This window comes from Taeniopygia guttata, chromosome 3 (genome assembly GCF_048771995.1).
Source record: "Taeniopygia guttata chromosome 3, bTaeGut7.mat, whole genome shotgun sequence".
In the NCBI taxonomy this organism is placed as follows: domain Eukaryota; kingdom Metazoa; phylum Chordata; class Aves; order Passeriformes; family Estrildidae; genus Taeniopygia; species Taeniopygia guttata.
The window spans coordinates 3,867,549-3,888,052 of record NC_133027.1 but is presented as its reverse complement, the minus strand read 5'-3'; the positions used below and the strand labels follow the sequence as shown (position 1 = coordinate 3,888,052).

At 54.1% G+C, this 20,504-nt stretch overlaps 1 protein-coding gene and 2 long non-coding RNA genes across 3 annotated transcripts; all 3 read right to left on the bottom strand.

The window, feature by feature from the left end:
- Positions 1-8,623: 8,623 nt before the first annotated feature.
- Positions 8,624-11,137, bottom strand: LOC115494694 (antimicrobial peptide THP1-like). Its single transcript, XM_072926266.1, has 4 exons — positions 10,992-11,137; positions 9,908-9,995; positions 9,356-9,464; positions 8,624-8,882 (listed from the first exon to the last, which is right to left on the bottom strand). The coding sequence occupies exons 1-4, from the start codon at positions 11,079-11,081 to the stop codon at positions 8,870-8,872; spliced, it is 300 nt and encodes a 99-aa protein (XP_072782367.1). The 5' UTR covers positions 11,082-11,137; the 3' UTR covers positions 8,624-8,869.
- A 1,932-nt stretch (positions 11,138-13,069) lies between these two features.
- Positions 13,070-14,882, bottom strand: LOC140683536 (uncharacterized). The gene is made up of 3 exons (XR_012054713.1): positions 14,354-14,882; positions 13,802-13,910; positions 13,070-13,328 (listed from the first exon to the last, which is right to left on the bottom strand). It is a non-coding gene; the product is annotated as an uncharacterized lncRNA (long non-coding RNA).
- A 2,633-nt stretch (positions 14,883-17,515) lies between these two features.
- On the bottom strand, positions 17,516-18,830 carry LOC140683605 (uncharacterized). The gene is made up of 3 exons (XR_012054785.1): positions 18,800-18,830; positions 18,248-18,356; positions 17,516-17,774 (listed from the first exon to the last, which is right to left on the bottom strand). It is a non-coding gene; the product is annotated as an uncharacterized lncRNA (long non-coding RNA).
- Between the last annotated feature and the right edge of the window lie 1,674 nt (positions 18,831-20,504).

Below are 20,504 nucleotides of genomic sequence, written 5' to 3'. Positions count from 1 at the left end.
GAATTCCTTGTGGTGCTGTGGTTTACTGGACACATCCAGGGACACAGACACAGACGCTGTTCACTGGAAACCAGCACCAACTTTCTGCTCTGGCATAGAGCGGAACCTTTTCCTCTTGTCTTCAGAAAACCTTCCCAGTAAACCATCAATGTGAGATTACAGCTGGGTCCTCTGTTTCTGCTGAGCATGCAGAATCCATTTCCTGTGTTTTTCTCAATTGTCACCTTGTCACTGTGACTTCATATCTCAGGGTTGTGCAGGGAAAAATGATGAGGCACCAAGTTCCACCGCCAAATCTCCAGAAACTCAGACTCTGCAATTTAAGGGCAATCAGATTGCTCTGCTAAATGCCTGGAGAGGGAGATGCTAACTTGGGCACATGGCACAGACCCCTCCTGCCCAGCAAGGATTGTCACCAGAGCTGGGCTGCTGTTGGTGGCTGCGCCCACCAGTTGCTGTGCCCATCCCAAAGATTTCCCTGCTGGCCCCACAGCCCGTTGCTGCTGTGCCGCGGGTGTCACAAGAGGTGTTGCGTGGGGACAACGGTGACATTGATTGCAACAGCCCCAGGAGGCACCTCAGCCTCTGGCCCTGCAGCAGGGAGGGACCAGGGGCAGCCCCAAAACCCATGAATTGACTCTGCAGGGTGGGTCTGCACTCACAGGAATGCTGAGACCACTGGCCTTTGGAAGTGAAGAATGTAGTAAAACAAATTTTTCTTAGCTGCCAGAGAGAAGACACCCAGCTTTTGCCCTGTTGGGAGATATTTATAGACGTTTTCAGGTTGTAGCGGAAGGGACCACTTGGAGAAATCACCTCTGGCAGGAGCTGTACAGCCAGCCTGGGAGAACTTTTTCCCCTGAAGGCATGCAGAGGTCTCCTGGGTCTGCAGGGTCAGGCTCCTCCAGAAGGGATGTGGAAAGGACAGAGGCTGTGGGCTGGTACAGGAGTTGGTGCTGTGGGCTTGGAATAAGGGGTGGGGGTGGGGGGGTGGAACTGAGCAGGGGTGGCACTGCAGACCTCAGCTCAAGGGCAGAAGAGGAAGATGTAGATCAAAGTCCACAGTGTGGTGGGAATTCCAGGATATCTGGGATGGGTTGGGTGAGAAGCAAGGCAGGGCCGAGCAGAGAGTCCCAAGCACAGCCATGCACACAGAGCCATGGCTCTTGGGGACAAGGGACACCCATAATCAGCAGGACCAGTATAAGGAACCTGAAGACCAGAGGGAGCATCTGCAGTCAGCTCCACCACAGACACCCAGCCAGGCTGGCCCAGCAGGCACTGCCGGGCTCAGCGTCCCCAAAGCACGGCCAGGCAGGAGCATCCCCAGGGACACACGCACTGCTCAGCCCCAGCACCATGCCCAGGGCCTTCTGCTGCCACCAAGGCAGGGCCAGCCCCAGAGGCAGAGGCACAGCAGCCCTCCAGCAGCAAGACACGCACACACGGCCCAGCCCTGCAATGCCAAAGTGCTCGTCTTTATTCAAGCCGGGAAAAGCAGCCCCTGCCCCAAAGACAGCGGGGCTGGCACCACAGGGCTCCAGCCCAGCAGCAGCCAGCAGGAGCAGCTGCCACTGCTGCTGTCAGCCCAGCTGGGCACGGCACAGGCAGCCACGGGAGGGGACATCAGCACATGGGGACATCAGCACATGGGGACATCAGCACATGGGTCCTGCAGACAGAAGTGAGGGCCAAGTCCTGCTTGGGAGATTCAGGGTCTTAACCCCATCGACTGCAAGAATAAAACAGACAATCACATCACCAGGTGTGACATTCCCTGCCACTCTCTCCCCTGCCCTGCAATGCCCAGGGTGAGTGCAGCAGTCAGGCTCAGGGGAGCTGAGGTGCAGTCCTTAGTGCAGACAGGTTGGGCCTGGGGTATCTCTGTGCTGGCAGCCCTGGCTCCAGGTCTGTGCAGATGCAGCAAGACCTGGATCATGTCCCTGGTGCTGCCCAAGGACAGGGAATTTTTCCCTCTTTGGTGGCTTTCGTGAGTCCTCTCTAGAACCTGAACGAGCCCCCTGAGACTGGATGAGAGTGGGGAGGCCCTGGCTGACCTGGGCCTGCTGCAGCCCCAGTGAGGGGAGATCAAACCCTCAAGGACTGTTCTCTCCCTTGTTGAGCCTCTCTCTCAAATCATAAATGCAGGACAGTATTTATCATGTTTTGTCAAGAAAGAAGTCAATAACAGATCTTTCTGAGGAAGAAGGAGGAAAATCTTTCTTCAACCAAGGATCTGGGCCTTACATTTTGCAGCATGCAATGCCTCGTGCACATCTTCCCACAGGAGCTGAACCACGAGGGCAAAAACGCCTGAAGCAGAATCCCCGTAGTCTGCGGCATTGATCGGGGTTACCTGTTCTCATGGAGAAAGAAACACACAGGACAATTAAAGTAATATTCTGAGATGTCAGGTTGTGGTTATAGACAGGCTGATGCTCCCCAGTGTGGGCCAAGGCCAAGAGAAGGTCTCAGATCCAATCCCCCGTCAGCCACATCTCCAATTACAATGTGTCTCACCAGGAAGGTACCTGTTCCCCAAACTGGAGTCACTCCAGAGCAGAGAGTGGAGGGGACCAGCGTGAGGTTGAGGAAAAGCCTGCAGGCTTCATTGCCACCTGTGCCTGGACCAGCACACTGGCAATCAGGGATTTATCACTTTCCACATCCCTGACACACAGAAGAAGCCGGGATTCTGTTTCCATGAGCTCTCTCATCCCCAAATCAGTGTCCATCTGGAAAATCACTCAACAAAACCCTTTCACCTCAATCCCCTCTTACCGTCCCATCATTCCCACAATCACGGTCACTTCCAGGGACACTGAATTCCCACTGGTGCAGGCTGACACTTTCCCCCATCTCCCCTCTTCCCTTCTCACCTGCAGCACCCTGGACCAGCAGGAGGATCAGGGGGAAGAGCAGGAACAGGATCTTCATGGCTGCTGCCTCTCCCGGGTCTTCACAGAGCTGCAGAGGGGACACCAAGACAATGGGGACAGGCAGGACCCTGAGTGGGCAGGATTCCAGAGAGAGACCCCACACTCACCTCCCTGACAAAGGCTTTGGTGTTCAGGCAGCAGCAAACCCAACAGCAATGGCTGTGTCCAGATGCCCCTGGGGCCAGGGAATGCTGCTGTGCCCCAAACTCGCTGGGTTTATAGCAGTGCTGGTGGGTGGGACAGGCCCCAGTTGCTGCAGGCACAAGAGCCCTGGGCCAACCCGGGAGTGCCCCATGGCTGTGGGGTGCTGGGGCTGCCCCTGGTCCCTCCCTGCTGCAGGGCCAGAGGCTGAGGTGCCTCCTGGAGCTGTTGCAATCAATGTCACCGTTGTCCCCACGCAACACCTCTTGTGACACCCGCGGCACAGCGGCAACGGGCCGGGTAGGAGAGGGATGGGATGGACGAGAGAGGCGGGTTGGTGTTGGGAAGAGGGGAAATGAGGAAATGATCTCTCGTTTTCTCTGTTCTATACTCAGCGTGGGATGTCAAGATCTGACTGAACCTTGCAATCGTTCTCAGCTTTGTACACTGAGAGGAAAGGTTCCTCTCACTTCCAGGGCTTTGTTGGGGAGTTTGGAAATGAGATGGAGAAAATAAAATTTCCTGCACTCCCTCTTACCCTTTACTTCCCCGCGTGTGCCCTTGGTAACTCCTGAGCTCATTTTCCACACCTCCATCAGTCTGGCCACAGATGTTGTGGGCCAAGGAGCCCCTGGGGTGGGGGAACAGCACTTCACTGCTGAGGTAAAGGGGGCTTGAGGTAACAGCCCCAGAGGCAGTGCCAGGACAGCTGACCGCAGTTGAAGGAAATGCCAGGCTAAGCAGGGATGGTCTGAACATCCCCACCAAATCCTGCCATTCTGGAAAGCAATGGCAGTGCAGATATTTTTGGGGTCAGCCTCTTCTCCCAGGTAACAACTGACAGGACCAGAGGAAATGGTCTCAAATAGCACCAGGGAAGGATTAGACTGGGTATTAGGAATCATTTCTCTGCAGAAATGGTAATGGTTCTTAGTTACTGCCCAGGGCAGTGGCAGAGTCACCAATCCGGCAGGGAATTTAAAAGCTGTGTGGATGTGACACTTGTGCTCATGGTTTAGCGTTGGGGTTGGCAGTGCTGGGGGAATGGTTAGACCTGATACTCTTAGAGGTCTTTTCCAACATCAAGAATTTGATGGGTGTGATCCTTGAGAGGGAAAGTCTCCAGTGAACCTGGCAGGGTCCCCAGCTGCTCCCCAACAACCGTGTAGATGGCACACATAGGTATGGAACCAGAGAGGAAATCAAATGCCTGAGGTTTGCTTTGCACACAGGGAGAGGCCCCTGCCTTTGAGGGAGCAGAGCATTGTCACTCCAGACCACCTGAGATGGGCAAAGACAACAGAACATTCTGCTTACTCCACGCAGGCAAACAAAGTTGGATATTTCTACAGCAAAATGGGACCTTTTCCACCTGTAACCCAGACGAGGACTTGAATGGTTTCCTCCTCCTCCTGTCTACTGGGATGGGGTGTGGAGCAACAGAGCCACAGCAGGGAGGGCTTTGGTGCTGGAACAGGACAAGGAGGAACAGCAGGGACAGCTCCTGTGGGTCACCATGGCCAGATGTACTCAAGGGACGCATTTCCCAGCACAGTTCTGCACATTAAGCTGTGGCTGTCAGGGAAAAGGGACATCTGGGTCTGGCAGGACCAGCACAGGGACCTGGCACTGCCAGGCTCAGCCTCCCAGTGTCCCCAAAGCACGGCCAGGCAGGAGCATCCCCAGGGACACACGCGCTGCTCAGCCCCAGCACCATGCCCAGGGCCTTCTGCTGCCACCAAGGCAGGGCCAGCCCCAGAGGCAGAGGCACAGCAGCCCTCCAGCAGCAGGACACGCACACACGGCCCAGCCCTGCAATGCCAAAGTGCTCGTCTTTATTCAAGCCGGGAAAAGCAGCCCCTGCCCCAAAGACAGCGGGGCTGGCACCACAGGGCTCCAGCCCAGCAGCAGCCAGCAGGAGCAGCTGCCACTGCTGCTGTCAGCCCAGCTGGGCACGGCACAGGCAGCCACGGGAGGGGACATCAGCACATGGGGACATCAGCACATGGGGACATCAGCACATGGGTCCAGCAGCCAGAAGTGAGGGGCAAGTCCTGCTTGGGAATTTCAGCGTTTCATACCCAGCCTCTGTAAGAATAAAACAGACAATCACATCACCAGGTGTGACATTCCCTGCCACTCTCTCCCCTGCCCTGCAATGCCCAGGGTGAGTGCAGCAGAGTCAGGCTCAGGGGAGCTGAGGTGCAGTCCTTAGTGCAGACAGGTTGGGCCTGGGGTATCTCAGTGCTGGCAGCCCTGGCTCGAGGTCTGTGCAGATGCACCAAGACCTGGATCATGTCCCTGGTGCTGCCCAAGGATAGGGAATGTTTCCCTCTTTGGTGGCTTTGGTGAGTAGGGAGACCCTGAGACTTCTGCTGCCCCACACAATGAAGCTCCAAAACCCACAAGGGCTTTTCCTTATCTTTTGGGCCTCTTAGACTAATTATAAAAACAGGAGAGATTTTATCAAGTGTTGGCTATCATGTAATTTTTAATAGATCCCATTGTGTAAAAAGGAGGAAACTCATCTTCAGGCAGTGATCTGGTCCTTACCCAAGGCAGCACACATGGTATGGTGTACATCTTCCAACAGGGGTTGCAGGGGGGCGGCAAATTCCAACTGTGCAGTATCCACCTCTTCTCTTGCATAAAACTCTATTTCCTATTCTCATTGACAAAAGCATATGAAAACCAATTACAGCAATAATAGTATGAATAATCCTAATTGCAATCATAATCCTAATTATAATCCTAATTGAAATCATCATGCACTCAGCTGATGGATATGAAGTGTCACCTTTGTGGCCCAGGGAATGCTCCCATCCAAACCATCCTCCATCCTCCTGGGGCTCTCTGCCATTCCAATGCATGGCAAGAGACTCCCAGACAGGAAGAGCTGGGTGCAGGCTTGGAGCCTGAAACCTTCCTGACCTACAGAACAAGGCAGGATTCTATCTCTGTGGGATTTGTCCACCCTACATCACTGTTGAGTTCAAAATGCATTTGAGAAACTCCTTTGATTTCAGTCCTCCGTTACATTCTCATCATTCCCACAATCACGGTCACTTCCAGGGACACTGAATTCCCACTGGTGCAGGCTGACACTTTCCCCCATCTCCCCTCTTCCCTTCTCACCTGCAGCACCCTGGACCAGCAGGAGGATCAGGGGGAAGAGCAGGAACAGGATCTTCATGGCTGCTGCCTCTCACGGCTCTTCACAGAGCTGCAGAGAGGACACCAAAGAATATTCTCCCAGCTCAGCTTGGCAGGGCACATCCCCAATTCCGGAGCATTCTCAGGATTCCTGGCAAGGACATTCTCCAGCCCCCCACGTGCTGCCTCTGCCCTGGGCAGCACCAACCCAGCAGCTGCCAGAGGGTAGGGGACTGTCTTGGTGCCCTGAAATGGGAACAGAAATCAACCTTTGCAGCTACTGAAAGCCCGAAATGATGGGAAATCTCTGTACTGCTCTAGGAACAGTCTCTCCTTACTTTCCAAGGGAAAGCCTTCATTTTGGCAGCAAAGAAGATCCCGGTTCCTCCTGCAGTATCAAGGCACTTTTCCAGACTTTCCTGTCCTTGGGAAAACTCAATTTCACCTTCCACATGTTCTTAGCCTCTCCCATGCACACTTTTGTTGTCTTTCCAAAAAGAATCGCTGATGGCCAAATTTGACTAGCCCTGGGTGCTTCCAGCACTTTGTGCTTTAGGAGATGCTGCTCTGCTGGGCTTTGAGCTGAGACCCTGAGTGGGCAGGATTCCAGAGAGAGACCCCACACTCACCTCCCTGACAAAGGCTTTGGTGTTCAGGCAGCAGCAAACCCAACAGCAATGGCTGTGTCCAGATGCCCCTGGGGCCAGGGAATGCTGCTGTGCCCCAAACTCGCTGGGTTTATAGCAGTGCTGGTGGGTGGGACAGGCCCCAGTTGCTGCTGGCACAAGAGCCCTGGGCCAACCCGGGAGTGCCCCATGGCTGTGGGGTGCTGTGGCTGCCCCTGGTCCCTCCCTGCTGCAGGGCCAGAGGCTGAGGTGCCTCCTGGGGCTGTTGCAATCAATGTCACCGTTGTCCCCACGCAACACCTCTTGTGACACCCGCGGCACAGCGGCAACGGGCCGGGTAGGAGAGGGATGGGATGGACAAGGCAGAGTGATTCATGCTGGGAAGAGGAGAAATGAGGAAAATATTTCCTTCTTTGTGTCCTCTGATTTTATCAATTCCATAAATACTCAGATTGGGATGGGGGAGATCAGACTGAATATTGCAAATGTGCTCAGCTTTGTACTGTGAGAGGAAAGCTTGATTGCCTCTCGTTTCATCTCAAAAGCCTTCTCTGGGAAGCTTGTACAGAAGACGGATACAATAAGATTCCGGGTTAACAGAGGGGAAGGAAAGTCCATGGAAGCCAGGAATGATCTGAACATTGCCCACCACATTGTCCAGATCTGGAAAGCAATGGCAGGGGAAGCTTTTTGGAGTTTGTCTCTTCTCCCTGGTAACAATTTACAAGACCAGAGGAAATGGTCTTGATTGTACCCAGGAAGGGTGAGATTAGGATTTGAAATCAACTTCTTCACTGAAAAGGCATTGAGGCACTGGCACAGGCTGCCTAGGACAGTGATGGAGTCACCATCCCTGGAGGGATTTAAAAGCCGTGTAGATTTGGCACTTGGGGACATGGATTAGTGTTGGTCTTGGCAGTGCTGGGGAATGACTGGTCTTGGTGGTCTTGGAGGACTTTCCCAACATTAAAGACTCTGTGATTCTCTGGTTCTTGGAAGAGAAACATTCAGTGAAACAGACAGGGGCCCCCATTGCTCCGGTAAACAGGAGTATCTGGACATAGACAGGTATTGAACCACTCAGGGAATCAAATGCCTGAGGTTTGCTGTGCACCCAGGGAGTGACCCCTGTGTTTGAGGGAGCAGAGCATTGTCACTCCAGACTGCCTTGGATGGACAGAGAGGAGCAGAGAACCTGTCTGCTCCCTGTGGGGAAACAAATTTGGACATTTGCAGGCCATGAACCCTTGGAGCAGTTTCCCATGTCACCCAGATGAGGATTTGCACAGTCTCATCCTCCTGCTCATGGCTGCTTGGATGGGGTGTGGAGCAGCAGAGCCACAGCAGGGAGGGCTTTGGTGCTGGAACAGGACAAGGAGGAGCAGCTGGGACAGCTCCAGTGGGGCACCACGGCCATGTGCCCTCAAGGGACACAGCCCACAGCACAGTTCTGCACATGAAACCATGGATGTTGGGGACAAGGGACATCTGGGACTGGCAGGACCAGCAGAGAGATCCCAATTCCCCAGAGGGAGCATCTGCAGTCAGCTCCACCACAGACACCCAAGCCAGGCTGGCCCAGCAGGCACTGCCGGGCTCAGCGTCCCCAAAGCACGGCCAGGCAGGAGCATCCCCAGGGACACACGCGCTGCTCAGCCCCAGCACCATGCCCAGGGCCTTCTGCTGCCACCAAGGCAGGGCCAGCCCCAGAGGCAGAGGCACAGCAGCCCTCCAGCAGCAGGACACGCACACACGGCCCAGCCCTGCAATGCCAAAGTGCTCGTCTTTATTCAAGCCGGGAAAAGCAGCCCCTGCCCCAAAGACAGCGGGGCTGGCACCACAGGGCTCCAGCCCAGCAGCAGCCAGCAGGAGCAGCTGCCACTGCTGCTGTCAGCCCAGCTGGGCACGGCACAGGCAGCCACGGCAGGGGACATCAGCACATGGGGACATCAGCAGATGGGTCCAGCAGCCAGAAGCGAGGGGCATGTCCTGCTTGGGAATTTCAGGGTCTTAACCCCAGACACTGCAAGAAGAAAACAGACAATCACATCACCGTGTGTAACATTCCCTGCCACTCTCTCCCCTGCCCTGCAATGCCCAGGGTGAGTGCAGCAGTCAGCCTCAGGGGAGCTGAGGTGCAGTCCTTAGTGCAGACAGGTTGGGCCTGGGGTGTCTCAGTGCTGGCAGCCCTGGCTCCAGGTCTGTGCAAATGCACCAAGACCTGGATCATGTCCTCAGTGCTGCCCAAGGACAGGAAATATTTCCCTCTTTGGTGGCTTTGGTGAGTAGGGAGGCCCTGGCTGACCTGGGGCTCCTGCTGCCCCACTCAATGAAGCCCCAAAACCCACAAGGGCTTTTCCCATCTTTTTTGGGATTCTTAGACTAATTATTAAAATAGAAGAGATCTTATCAGGTGTTGTTTAAAATGAAATTTTTAATAGATCCCATTGTGTAAAAAGGAGGAAACTCCTCTTCAGGCAGAGATCAGGTCCTTACCTCTTGCAGCATGATTGGACTGCTGAACATCTTCCAATAGGTGTTGAGGGGTAGCGGCAACCCCCAAAGGTGCAGAATCCCCCTCTCTGCCTACATAAAAGTGGATTTCCTGTTCCCATGGACAAAAACACACACAAACTAATTACAGCAATAATAGTAATCATAATCCTTATCGAACTCATAATGCACTCAGCTGATGGATATGAAGTGTCACCTTTGTGGCCCAGGGAATGCTCCCATCCAAACCATCCTCCATCCTCCTGGGGCTCTCTGCCATTCCAATGCATGGCAAGAGACTCCCAGACAGGAAGAGCTGGGTGCAGGCTTGGAGCCTGAAACCTTCCTGACCTACAGAACAAGGCAGGATTCTATCTCTGTGGGATTTGTCCACCCTACATCACTGTTGAGTTCAAAATGCATTTGAGAAACTCCTTTGACTTCAGTCCTCTGTTACATTCTCATCATTCCCACAATCACGGTCACTTCCAGGGACACTGAATTCCCACTGGTGCAGGCTGACACTTTCCCCCATCTCCCCTCTTCCCTTCTCACCTGCAGCACCCTGGACCAGCAGGAGGATCAGGGGGAAGAGCAGGAACAGGATCTTCATGGCTGCTGCCTCTCCCGGATCTTCACAGAGCTGCAGAGGGGACACCAAGACAATGGGGACAGGCAGGACCCTGAGTGGGCAGGATTCCAGAGAGAGACCCCACACTCACCTCCCTGACAAAGGCTTTGGTGTTCAGGCAGCAGCAAACCCAACAGCAATGGCTGTGTCCAGATGCCCCTGGGGCCAGGGAATGCTGCTGTGCCCCAAACTCGCTGGGTTTATAGCAGTGCTGGTGGGTGGGACAGGCCCCAGTTGCTGCTGGCACAAGAGCCCTGGGCCAACCCGGGAGTGCCCCATGGCTGTGGGGTGCTGTGGCTGCCCCTGGTCCCTCCCTGCTGCAGGGCCAGAGGCTGAGGTGCCTCCTGGGGCTGTTGCAATCAATGTCACCGTTGTCCCCACGCAACACCTCTTGTGACACCCGCGGCACAGCTGTCACGGGCTGTGGGGCCAGCAGGGAAATCTTTGGGATGGGCACAGGAACTGGTGGGTGCATGTACCAGCACTAGTGTGGTCTTGGGGGAGCAGAATTCTTCTTTCACAGAAGCACCTCTGTAATGTTTTGGGTTGGAAGGGACCTGAAAGTTCATCTCTTTCCACCCCCTGCCATCAGCAGGGACAGCTTCCACTCTCCCAGGTTGCTCCAAATTCCATGCAACCTGGCCTTGCTCAGTTGCAGTGATGTGCAACGACATCTTCTCTGGGCACCCTGTGCCTGGGCCTCTCCACCCTCACAGGGAAAGATTTCTTCCCAATATCCCATCACACCCTGCTCCCTGTCTGATTGAAACCATTCACTCTTCTCCTGTCCTTTTCTTATGTCTCTTCTCCTCTGATTGAAGAACCAGTGTCTGTTGTGAAAAAACTCTCAGAATGTGGAAAACCATTTTAGACACTGCATGAACATCTTATTAGACAACAGGACTGTGCACCTGCCATGTCAGGGAGATAAGCAGGGTTCCCTCTAGGGCCTCACCTGGCAACACCAGGACAGATGAAAAATTCTGTAAACCAGGTGATCCAACAAACCTGTGCCTCCTTCCAATGCCAGCCAAGGTGAAGAAATGCAAGCTGGATGCAGCCATCACTTGTGAATCCAGTGAGGTTGATGCCAGCCATGCCACTGGGAGAAGTGGCAGTCCTTGCCAGGCAGGAGAGTCTGTGCCATGTGCTCAATTTGGCAATTTCCTCTCCAGGTGTTTGGCAGAGCCATGTGGTCCGCCCAGTCTGAACTGAGGTGCTGGGGATTTGGCAGTGGAACCTGACATCTCAACTTTTTCTGCTTCAATACTTGGAGATGTGAATTCACAGTGACAAGGTGACAATCATAAGAAATGTGGGAGAAGAACTCTGTATGCTCAGCAGAAGCAGAGGCAGCACCCTCATGCATTTCTTGTGGTGGGTTAACTGGGAGGGTTTTTTACAGGGAATCAGAAAAGGTTCCACTCTGTGCCACAGCAGCAGGTCAGTGCTGGTTTCCAGGGAGCAGGGTATGTGTCCCTGTGTACCTGCATGTGTCCCTGTGTCTCTGGATGTGTCCAGCAAACCACAGCAGCACAGAGTCCTTACACAAGGTAGGATGACAAAAGGCCCTGGGTTGGGAGTCCTTGTCAGTGGGGTCAGAAGAGGAAACCAAAGCCTCATTTTCTGTGCTGCAGAGGGAGAAATAGGAAAAGGAACTTTTGTGCTACCAGTGCCTCCAGCCTGGCCTCTGTGCTCTGCTCCTGATACTGCAGGCAGCAGCAGGGAGAAGAATCATGAATTGATTTGAATGTACAGAAAGATGGGAGGATTTACGTGATGCTACAGAAAAGCTGTGCTGTGGATAGTGAGTATTCCATATAGAAATAATGCAGATGAAAGGCAAAGCAAACCTATTGGTTCAGGCAATGATTTTCTCCCTGCCAAGCTCAAGAATCACCTCTGAGCTCTCTGTATTTCTAGGCTGTCCTCCATGGCATCCCCCAGAGCACATCCCTTTAAGGAATGGCTCCTGCTGCAGCTTTTGCAGCTGGGACTGGAGCTGGGAGTGTGTAACAAAGCTGCGGATGTTTTAGGGAGGAGGCTTTGCCACTATGTCCTCAGTTCCCAGTCCATGTTCTTCTGGCATGGGAGTAGGGTCCAGAGAAAAGAATGGTACCTAGGCCTATAAACACCAGGATAAGGATCCTGATCCCCCAGAGGGAGCATCTGCAGTCAGCTCCAGCACAGGCACCCCAGCCAGGCTGGCCCAGCAGGCACTGCCGGGCTCAGCGTCCCCAAAGCACGGCCAGGCAGGAGCATCCCCAGGCATGGAGGGTTTAATCCAGAGTTTTTATTCTGGCCCGCACGCCTCTGAATGTAGCAGCATCTTCCAGAAGAGCTCCAAATCCTATCACTGCTCCATCAGAACTCTCGGACAGCGTGGTTCCCCTTGCTTTTACCTGGTGGAGGGCACGGAGGAAGGGACAGGGACCCCACCAACCAGGTACAGGAGAGGAGGTCTCAGTGGACAAAGGACACCTGGATGGCCAAAAGCCCCCTGGGGCTGGAGGGCAACTTTTGAATCTGCCCAATCACTCAACGCAATTCTGGAATGCTGGGAGTGACAGACAGTGCTCAGCAGGAGTCAGGGTGGGGAAAACAGGAGTGATTAACACACCTGGGAGCACACCTTCAGGTGAGAAACCGGGGTTCTGGGGTAAACCCTAAAATCACACCACAACAGACTGGAGCGGGGACCATGTAACAAAGCTGAGGGTATTTTAGGGAGGAGGCTTTGCCACTATGTCCACAGTTCTCAGTCCACGTTCTTCTGGCATGGGAGTGGGGTCAGGAGAAAAGAATGGTACCTGGGCCTATAAACACCAGAATAAGGATCCTGATCCCCCAGAGGGAGCATCTGCAATCAGCTCCACCACAGACACCCCAGCCAGGCTGGCCCAGCAGGCACTGCCGGGCTCAGCGTCCCCAAAGCACGGCCAGGCAGGAGCATCCCCAGGGACACACGCGCTGCTCAGCCCCAGCACCATGCCCAGGGCCTTCTGCTGCCACCAAGGCAGGGCCAGCCCCAGAGGCAGAGGCACAGCAGCCCTCCAGCAGCAGGACACGCACACACGGCCCAGCCCTGCAATGCCAAAGTGCTCGTCTTTATTCAAGCCGGGAAAAGCAGCCCCTGCCCCAAAGACAGCGGGGCTGGCACCACAGGGCTCCAGCCCAGCAGCAGACAGCAGGAGCAGCTGCCACTGCTGCTGTCAGCCCAGCTGGGCATGGCACAGGCAGCCACGGCAGGGGACATCAGCACATGGGTCCAGCAGCAGATGGGTCCAGCAGCCAGAAGCGAGGGTCATGTCCTGCTTGGGAATTTCAGGGTCTTAACCCCAGACACTGCAAGAATAAAACAGACAATCACATCACCAGGTGTAACATATCCTGCCACTCTCTCCCCTGCCCTGCAATGCCCAGGGTGAGTGCAGCAGTCAGGCTCAGGGGAGCTGAGGTGCAGTCCTTAGTGCAGACAGGTTGGGCCTGGGGTATCTCAGTGCTGGCAGCCCTGGCTCCATGTCTGTGCAGATGCACCAAGACCTGGATCATGTCCCTGGTGCTGCCCAAGGACAGGGAATGTTTCCCTCTTTGGTGGCTTTGGTGAGTAGGGAGGCCCTGGCTGACCTGGGGCTCCTGCTGCCCCACTCAAAGAAGCTCCAAAACCCACAAGGGCTTTTCCCATCTTTTTTGGGCCTCTTAGACTAATTATTAAAATAGGAGAGATCTTATCAGGTGTTGTTTAAAATGAAATTTTTAATAGATTCCATTGTGTAAAAAGGAGGAAACTCCTCTTCAGGCAGAGATCAGGTCCTTACCTCTTGCAGCATGATTGGACTGCTGAACATCTTCCAATAGGTGTTGAGGGGTAGCGGCAACCCCCAAAGGTGCAGAATCCCCCTCTCTGCCTACATAAAAGTGGATTTCCTGTTCCCATGGACAAAAACACACACAAACTAATTACAGCAATAATAGTAATCATAATCCTTATTGAACTCATAATGCACTCAGCTGATGGATATGAAGTGTCACCTTTGTGGCCCAGGGAATGCTCCCATCCAAGCCATCCTCCATCCTCCTGGGGCTCTCTGCCATTCCAATGCACGGCAAGAGACTCCCAGGCAGGAAGAGCTGGGTGCAGGCTTGGAGCCTGAAACCTTCCTGACCTACAGAACAAGGCAGGATTCTGTCTCTGTGGGATTTGTCCACCCTACATCACTGTTGAGTTCAAAATGCATTTGAGAAACTCCTTTGACTTCAGTCCTCTGTTACATTCTCATCCTTCCCACAAACACGGTCACTTCCAGGGACACTGAATTCCCACTGGTGCAGGCTGACACTTTCCCCCATCTCCCCTCTTCCCTTCTCACCTGCAGCACCCTGGACCAGCAGGAGGATCAGGGGGAAGAGCAGGAACAGGATCTTCATGGCTGCTGCCTCTCACGGCTCTTCACAGAGCTGCAGAGGGGACACCAAGGGAATGGGGACAGGCAGGACCCTGAGTGGGCAGGATTCCAGAGAGAGACCCCACACTCACCTCCCTGACAAAGGCTTTGGTGTTCAGGCAGCAGCAAACCCAACAGCAATGGCTGTGTCCAGATGCCCCTGGGGCCAGGGAATGCTGCTGTGCCCCAAACTCGCTGGGTTTATAGCAGTGCTGGTGGGTGGGACAGGCCCCAGTTGCTGCTGGCACAAGAGCCCTGGGCCAACCCGGGAGTGCCCCATGGCTGTGGGGTGCTGGGGCTGCCCCTGGTCCCTCCCTGCTGCAGGGCCAGAGGCTGAGGTGCCTCCTGGGGCTGTCGCAATCAATGTCACCGTTGTCCCCACGCAACACCTCTTGTGACACCCGCGGCACAGCTGTCACGGGCTGTGGGGCCAGCAGGGAAATCTTTGGGATGGGCACAGGAACTGGTGGGTGCATGTACCAGCACTAGTGTGGTCTTGGGGGAGCAGAATTCTTCTTTCACAGAAGCACCTCTGTAATGTTTTGGGTTGGAAGGGACCTGAAAGTTCATCTCTTTCCACCCCCTGCCATCAGCAGGGACAGCTTCCACTCTCCCAGGTTGCTCCAAATTCCATGCAACCTGGCCTTGCTCAGTTGCAGTGATGTGCAACGACATCTTCTCTGGGCACCCTGTGCCTGGGCCTCTCCACCCTCACAGGGAAAGATTTCTTCCCAATATCCCATCACACCCTGCTCCCTGTCTGATTGAAACCATTCACTCTTCTCCTGTCCTTTTCTTATGTCTCTTCTCCTCTGATTGAAGAACCAGTGTCTGTTGTGAAAAAACTCTCAGAATGTGGAAAACCATTTTAGACACTGCATGAACATCTTATTAGACAACAGGACTGTGCACCTGCCATGTCAGGGAGATAAGCAGGGTTCCCTCTAGGGCCTCACCTGGCAACACCAGGACAGATGAAAAATTCTGTAAACCAGGTGATCCAACAAACCTGTGCCTCCTTCCAATGCCAGCCAAGGTGAAGAAATGCAAGCTGGATGCAGCCATCACTTGTGAATCCAGTGAGGTTGATGCCAGCCATGCCACTGGGAGAAGTGGCAGTCCTTGCCAGGCAGGAGAGTCTGTGCCATGTGCTCAATTTGGCAATTTCCTCTCCAGGTGTTTGGCAGAGCCATGTGGTCCGCCCAGTCTGAACTGAGGTGCTGGGGATTTGGCAGTGGAACCTGACATCTCAACTTTTTCTGCTTCAATACTTGGAGATGTGAATTCACAGTGACAAGGTGACAATCATAAGAAATGTGGGAGAAGAACTCTGTATGCTCAGCAGAAGCAGAGGCAGCACCCTCATGCATTTCTTGTGGTGGGTTAACTGGGAGGGTTTTTTACAGGGAATCAGAAAAGGTTCCACTCTGTGCCACAGCAGCAGGTCAGTGCTGGTTTCCAGGGAGCAGGGTATGTGTCCCTGTGTACCTGCATGTGTCCCTGTGTCTCTGGATGTGTCCAGCAAACCACAGCAGCACAGAGTCCTTACACAAGGTAGGATGACAAAAGGCCCTGGGTTGGGAGTCCTTGTCAGTGGGGTCAGAAGAGGAAACCAAAGCCTCATTTTCTGTGCTGCAGAGGGAGAAATAGGAAAAGGAACTTTTGTGCTACCAGTGCCTCCAGCCTGGCCTCTGTGCTCTGCTCCTGATACTGCAGGCAGCAGCAGGGAGAAGAATCATGAATTGATTTGAATGTACAGAAAGATGGGAGGATTTACGTGATGCTACAGAAAAGCTGTGCTGTGGATAGTGAGTATTCCATATAGAAATAATGCAGATGAAAGGCAAAGCAAACCTATTGGTTCAGGCAATGATTTTCTCCCTGCCAAGCTCAAGAATCACCTCTGAGCTCTCTGTATTTCTAGGCTGTCCTCCATGGCATCCCCCAGAGCACATCCCTTTAAGGAATGGCTCCTGCTGCAGCTTTTGCAGCTGGGACTGGAGCTGGGAGTGTGTAACAAAGCTGCGGATGTTTTAGGGAGGAGGCTTTGCCACTATGTCCTCAGTTCCCAGTCCATGTTCTTCTGGCATGGGAGTAGGGTCCAGAGAAAAGAATGGTACCTAGGCCTATAAACACCAGGATAAGGATCCTGATCCCCCAGAGGGAGCATCTGCAGTCAGCTCCAGCACAGGCACCCCAGCCAGGCTGGCCCAGCAGGCACTGCCGGGCTCAGCGTCCCCAAAGCACGGCCAGGCAGGAGCATCCCCAGGCATGGAGGGTTTAATCCAGAGTTTTTATTCTGGCCCGCACGCCTCTGAATGTAGCAGCATCTTCCAGAAGAGCTCCAAATCCTATCACTGCTCCATCAGAACTCTCGGACAGCGTGGTTCCCCTTGCTTTTACCTGGTGGAGGGCACGGAGGAAGGGACAGGGACCCCACCAACCAGGTACGGGAGAGGAGGTCTCAGTGGACAAAGGACACCTGGATGGCCAAAAGCCCCCTGGGGCTGGAGGGCAACTTTTGAATCTGCCCAATCACTCAACGCAATTCTGGAATGCTGGGAGTGACAGACAGTGCTCAGCAGGAGTCAGGGTGGGGAAAACAGGAGTGATTAACACACCTGGGAGCACACCTTCAGGTGAGAAACCGGGGTTCTGGGGTAAACCCTAAAATCACACCACAACAGACTGGAGCGGGGACCATGTAACAAAGCTGAGGGTATTTTAGGGAGGAGGCTTTGCCACTATGTCCACAGTTCTCAGTCCACGTTCTTCTGGCATGGGAGTGGGGTCAGGAGAAAAGAATGGTACCTGGGCCTATAAACACCAGAATAAGGATCCTGATCCCCCAGAGGGAGCATCTGCAATCAGCTCCACCACAGGCACCCCAGCCAGGCTGGCCCAGCAGGCACTGCCGGGCTCAGCGTCCCCAAAGCACGGCCAGGCAGGAGCATCCCCAGGGACACACGCGCTGCTCAGCCCCAGCACCATGCCCAGGGCCTTCTGCTGCCACCAAGGCAGGGCCAGCCCCAGAGGCAGAGGCACAGCAGCCCTCCAGCAGCAGGACACGCACACACGGCCCAGCCCTGCAATGCCAAAGTGCTCGTCTTTATTCAAGCCGGGAAAAGCAGCCCCTGCCCCAAAGACAGCGGGGCTGGCACCACAGGGCTCCAGCCCAGCAGCAGACAGCAGGAGCAGCTGCCACTGCTGCTGTCAGCCCAGCTGGGCATGGCACAGGCAGCCACGGCAGGGGACATCAGCACATGGGTCCAGCAGCAGATGGGTCCAGCAGCCAGAAGCGAGGGTCATGTCCTGCTTGGGAATTTCAGGGTCTTAACCCCAGACACTGCAAGAATAAAACAGACAATCACATCACCAGGTGTAACATATCCTGCCACTCTCTCCCCTGCCCTGCAATGCCCAGGGTGAGTGCAGCAGTCAGGCTCAGGGGAGCTGAGGTGCAGTCCTTAGTGCAGACAGGTTGGGCGTGGGGTATCTCAGTGCTGGCAGCCCTGGCTCCATGTCTGTGCAGATGCACCAAGACCTGGATCATGTCCCTGGTGCTGCCCAAGGACAGGGAATGTTTCCCTCTTTGGTGGCTTTGGTGAGTAGGGAGGCCCTGGCTGACCTGGGGCTCCTGCTGCCCCACTCAAAGAAGCTCCAAAACCCACAAGGGCTTTTCCCATCTTTTTTGGGCCTCTTAGACTAATTATTAAAATAGGAGAGATCTTATCAGGTGTTGTTTAAAATGAAATTTTTAATAGATTCCATTGTGTAAAAAGGAGGAAACTCCTCTTCAGGCAGAGATCAGGTCCTTACCTCTTGCAGCATGATTGGACTGCTGAACATCTTCCAATAGGTGTTGAGGGGTAGCGGCAACCCCCAAAGGTGCAGAATCCCCCTCTCTGCCTACATAAAAGTGGATTTCCTGTTCCCATGGACAAAAACACACACAAACTAATTACAGCAATAATAGTAATCATAATCCTTATTGAACTCATAATGCACTCAGCTGATGGATATGAAGTGTCACCTTTGTGGCCCAGGGAATGCTCCCATCCAAGCCATCCTCCATCCTCCTGGGGCTCTCTGCCATTCCAATGCACGGCAAGAGACTCCCAGGCAGGAAGAGCTGGGTGCAGGCTTGGAGCCTGAAACCTTCCTGACCTACAGAACAAGGCAGGATTCTGTCTCTGTGGGATTTGTCCACCCTACATCACTGTTGAGTTCAAAATGCATTTGAGAAACTCCTTTGACTTCAGTCCTCTGTTACATTCTCATCCTTCCCACAAACACGGTCACTTCCAGGGACACTGAATTCCCACTGGTGCAGGCTGACACTTTCCCCCATCTCCCCTCTTCCCTTCTCACCTGCAGCACCCTGGACCAGCAGGAGGATCAGGGGGAAGAGCAGGAACAGGATCTTCATGGCTGCTGCCTCTCACGGCTCTTCACAGAGCTGCAGAGGGGACACCAAGGGAATGGGGACAGGCAGGACCCTGAGTGGGCAGGATTCCAGAGAGAGACCCCACACTCACCTCCCTGACAAAGGCTTTGGTGTTCAGGCAGCAGCAAACCCAACAGCAATGGCTGTGTCCAGATGCCCCTGGGGCCAGGGAATGCTGCTGTGCCCCAAACTCGCTGGGTTTATAGCAGTGCTGGTGGGTGGGACAGGCCCCAGTTGCTGCTGGCACAAGAGCCCTGGGCCAACCCGGGAGTGCCCCATGGCTGTGGGGTGCTGGGGCTGCCCCTGGTCCCTCCCTGCTGCAGGGCCAGAGGCTGAGGTGCCTCCTGGGGCTGTCGCAATCAATGTCACCGTTGTCCCCACGCAACACCTCTTGTGACACCCGCGGCACAGCGGCAACGGGCTGTGGGGCCAGCAGGGAAATCTTTGGGATGGGCACAGGAGCTGGTGGGTGCGGGCACAGGCACCAATCCAGTCCTGGTGGAGCAGAATTCTTCTTTCACAGAATCATCTCTGCAATGTTTTGGGTTGGAAGGGACCTGAAAGTTCATCTCTTTCCACACCCTGCCATCAGCAGGGACAGCTTCCACTCTCCCAGGTTGCTCCAAATTCCATGCAACCTGGCCTTGCTCAGTTGCAGTGATGTGCAACGACGTCTTATCTGAGCACCCTGTGCCAGGGCCTCTCCAACCTGTCAGGGAAAGATTTCTTCCCAATATCCCATCACACCCTGCTCCCTGTCTGATTGAAACCATTCACTCTTCTCCTGTCCTTTTCTTATGTCTCTTCTCCTCTGATTGAAGAACCAGTGTCTGTTGTGAAAAAAAAACTCAGAATGTGGAATACCATTTTAGACACTGCAAGAACATCTTTTTAGACAACAGGACTGTGCACCTGCCATGTCAGGGGGATAAGCAGGTTTCTCTCTATTGCATCTCCTGGCAACACTAGGACAGATGACAAATTCTGTAAACTAGGTGATCCAGCAAAACTGTGCCTTCTTCCAATGCCAGCCAAGGTGAAGAAATGCAAGCTGGATGCAGCCATCACTTGTGAATCCAGTGAGGTTGATGCCAGTCATGCCACTGGGAGAAGAGGCAGTCCTTGCCAGGCAGGAGGGTCTGTGCTGTATGCCCAATTTGGCAATTTCCTCTCCAGGTGTTTGGCAGAGCCATCTGGTACCCAAATCTGAGCTGAGGTGCTGGGGATTTGGCAGTTGAAGCTGGCATCTCAATATTTTCTGCTTTAATACTTGGAGATGTGAATTCACAGTGACAAGGTGACAATCATAAGAAATATGGGAGAGGGATTCTGCATGCCCAGCAGAAGCAGAGGCACCACCCTCATGCATTTCTGTGGTGGGTTAACTGGGAGGGGTTTTTACAGGGAATCAGAAAAGGTTCCACTCTGTGCCAGAGCAGCAGGTCAGTGCTGATTCCCAGGGAGCAGGGTCTGTGTCCCTGTGTCCCTGCATGTGTTTCTGTGTCTCTGGATGTATCCAGCAAATCACAGCAGCACAGGGTCCTTACACAAGGTAGGATGACAAAAGGCCCTGGTTTGGGAGTCCTTGTCAGAGGCATCAGAAGAGGAAACCAAAGTCCCACTTTCTGT

Bases quoted from the DNA above. Each gene is read 5' to 3' on its own strand.
- LOC115494694 (XM_072926266.1), bottom strand. From the start codon at position 11,081: ATGGCTGGCATCAACCTCACTGGATTCACAAGTGATGGCTGCATCCAG. The intron at 9,996-10,991 runs GTTTGTTGGATC...TCCCCTCTGCAG, and splicing joins GGCATTGGAAGGAGGCACAG to CTCTGTGAAGATCCGGGAGA. The intron at 9,465-9,907 runs GTGAGAAGGGAA...CCATGGGAACAG, and splicing joins GCTGGTCCAGGGTGCTGCAG to GAAATCCACTTTTATGTAGG.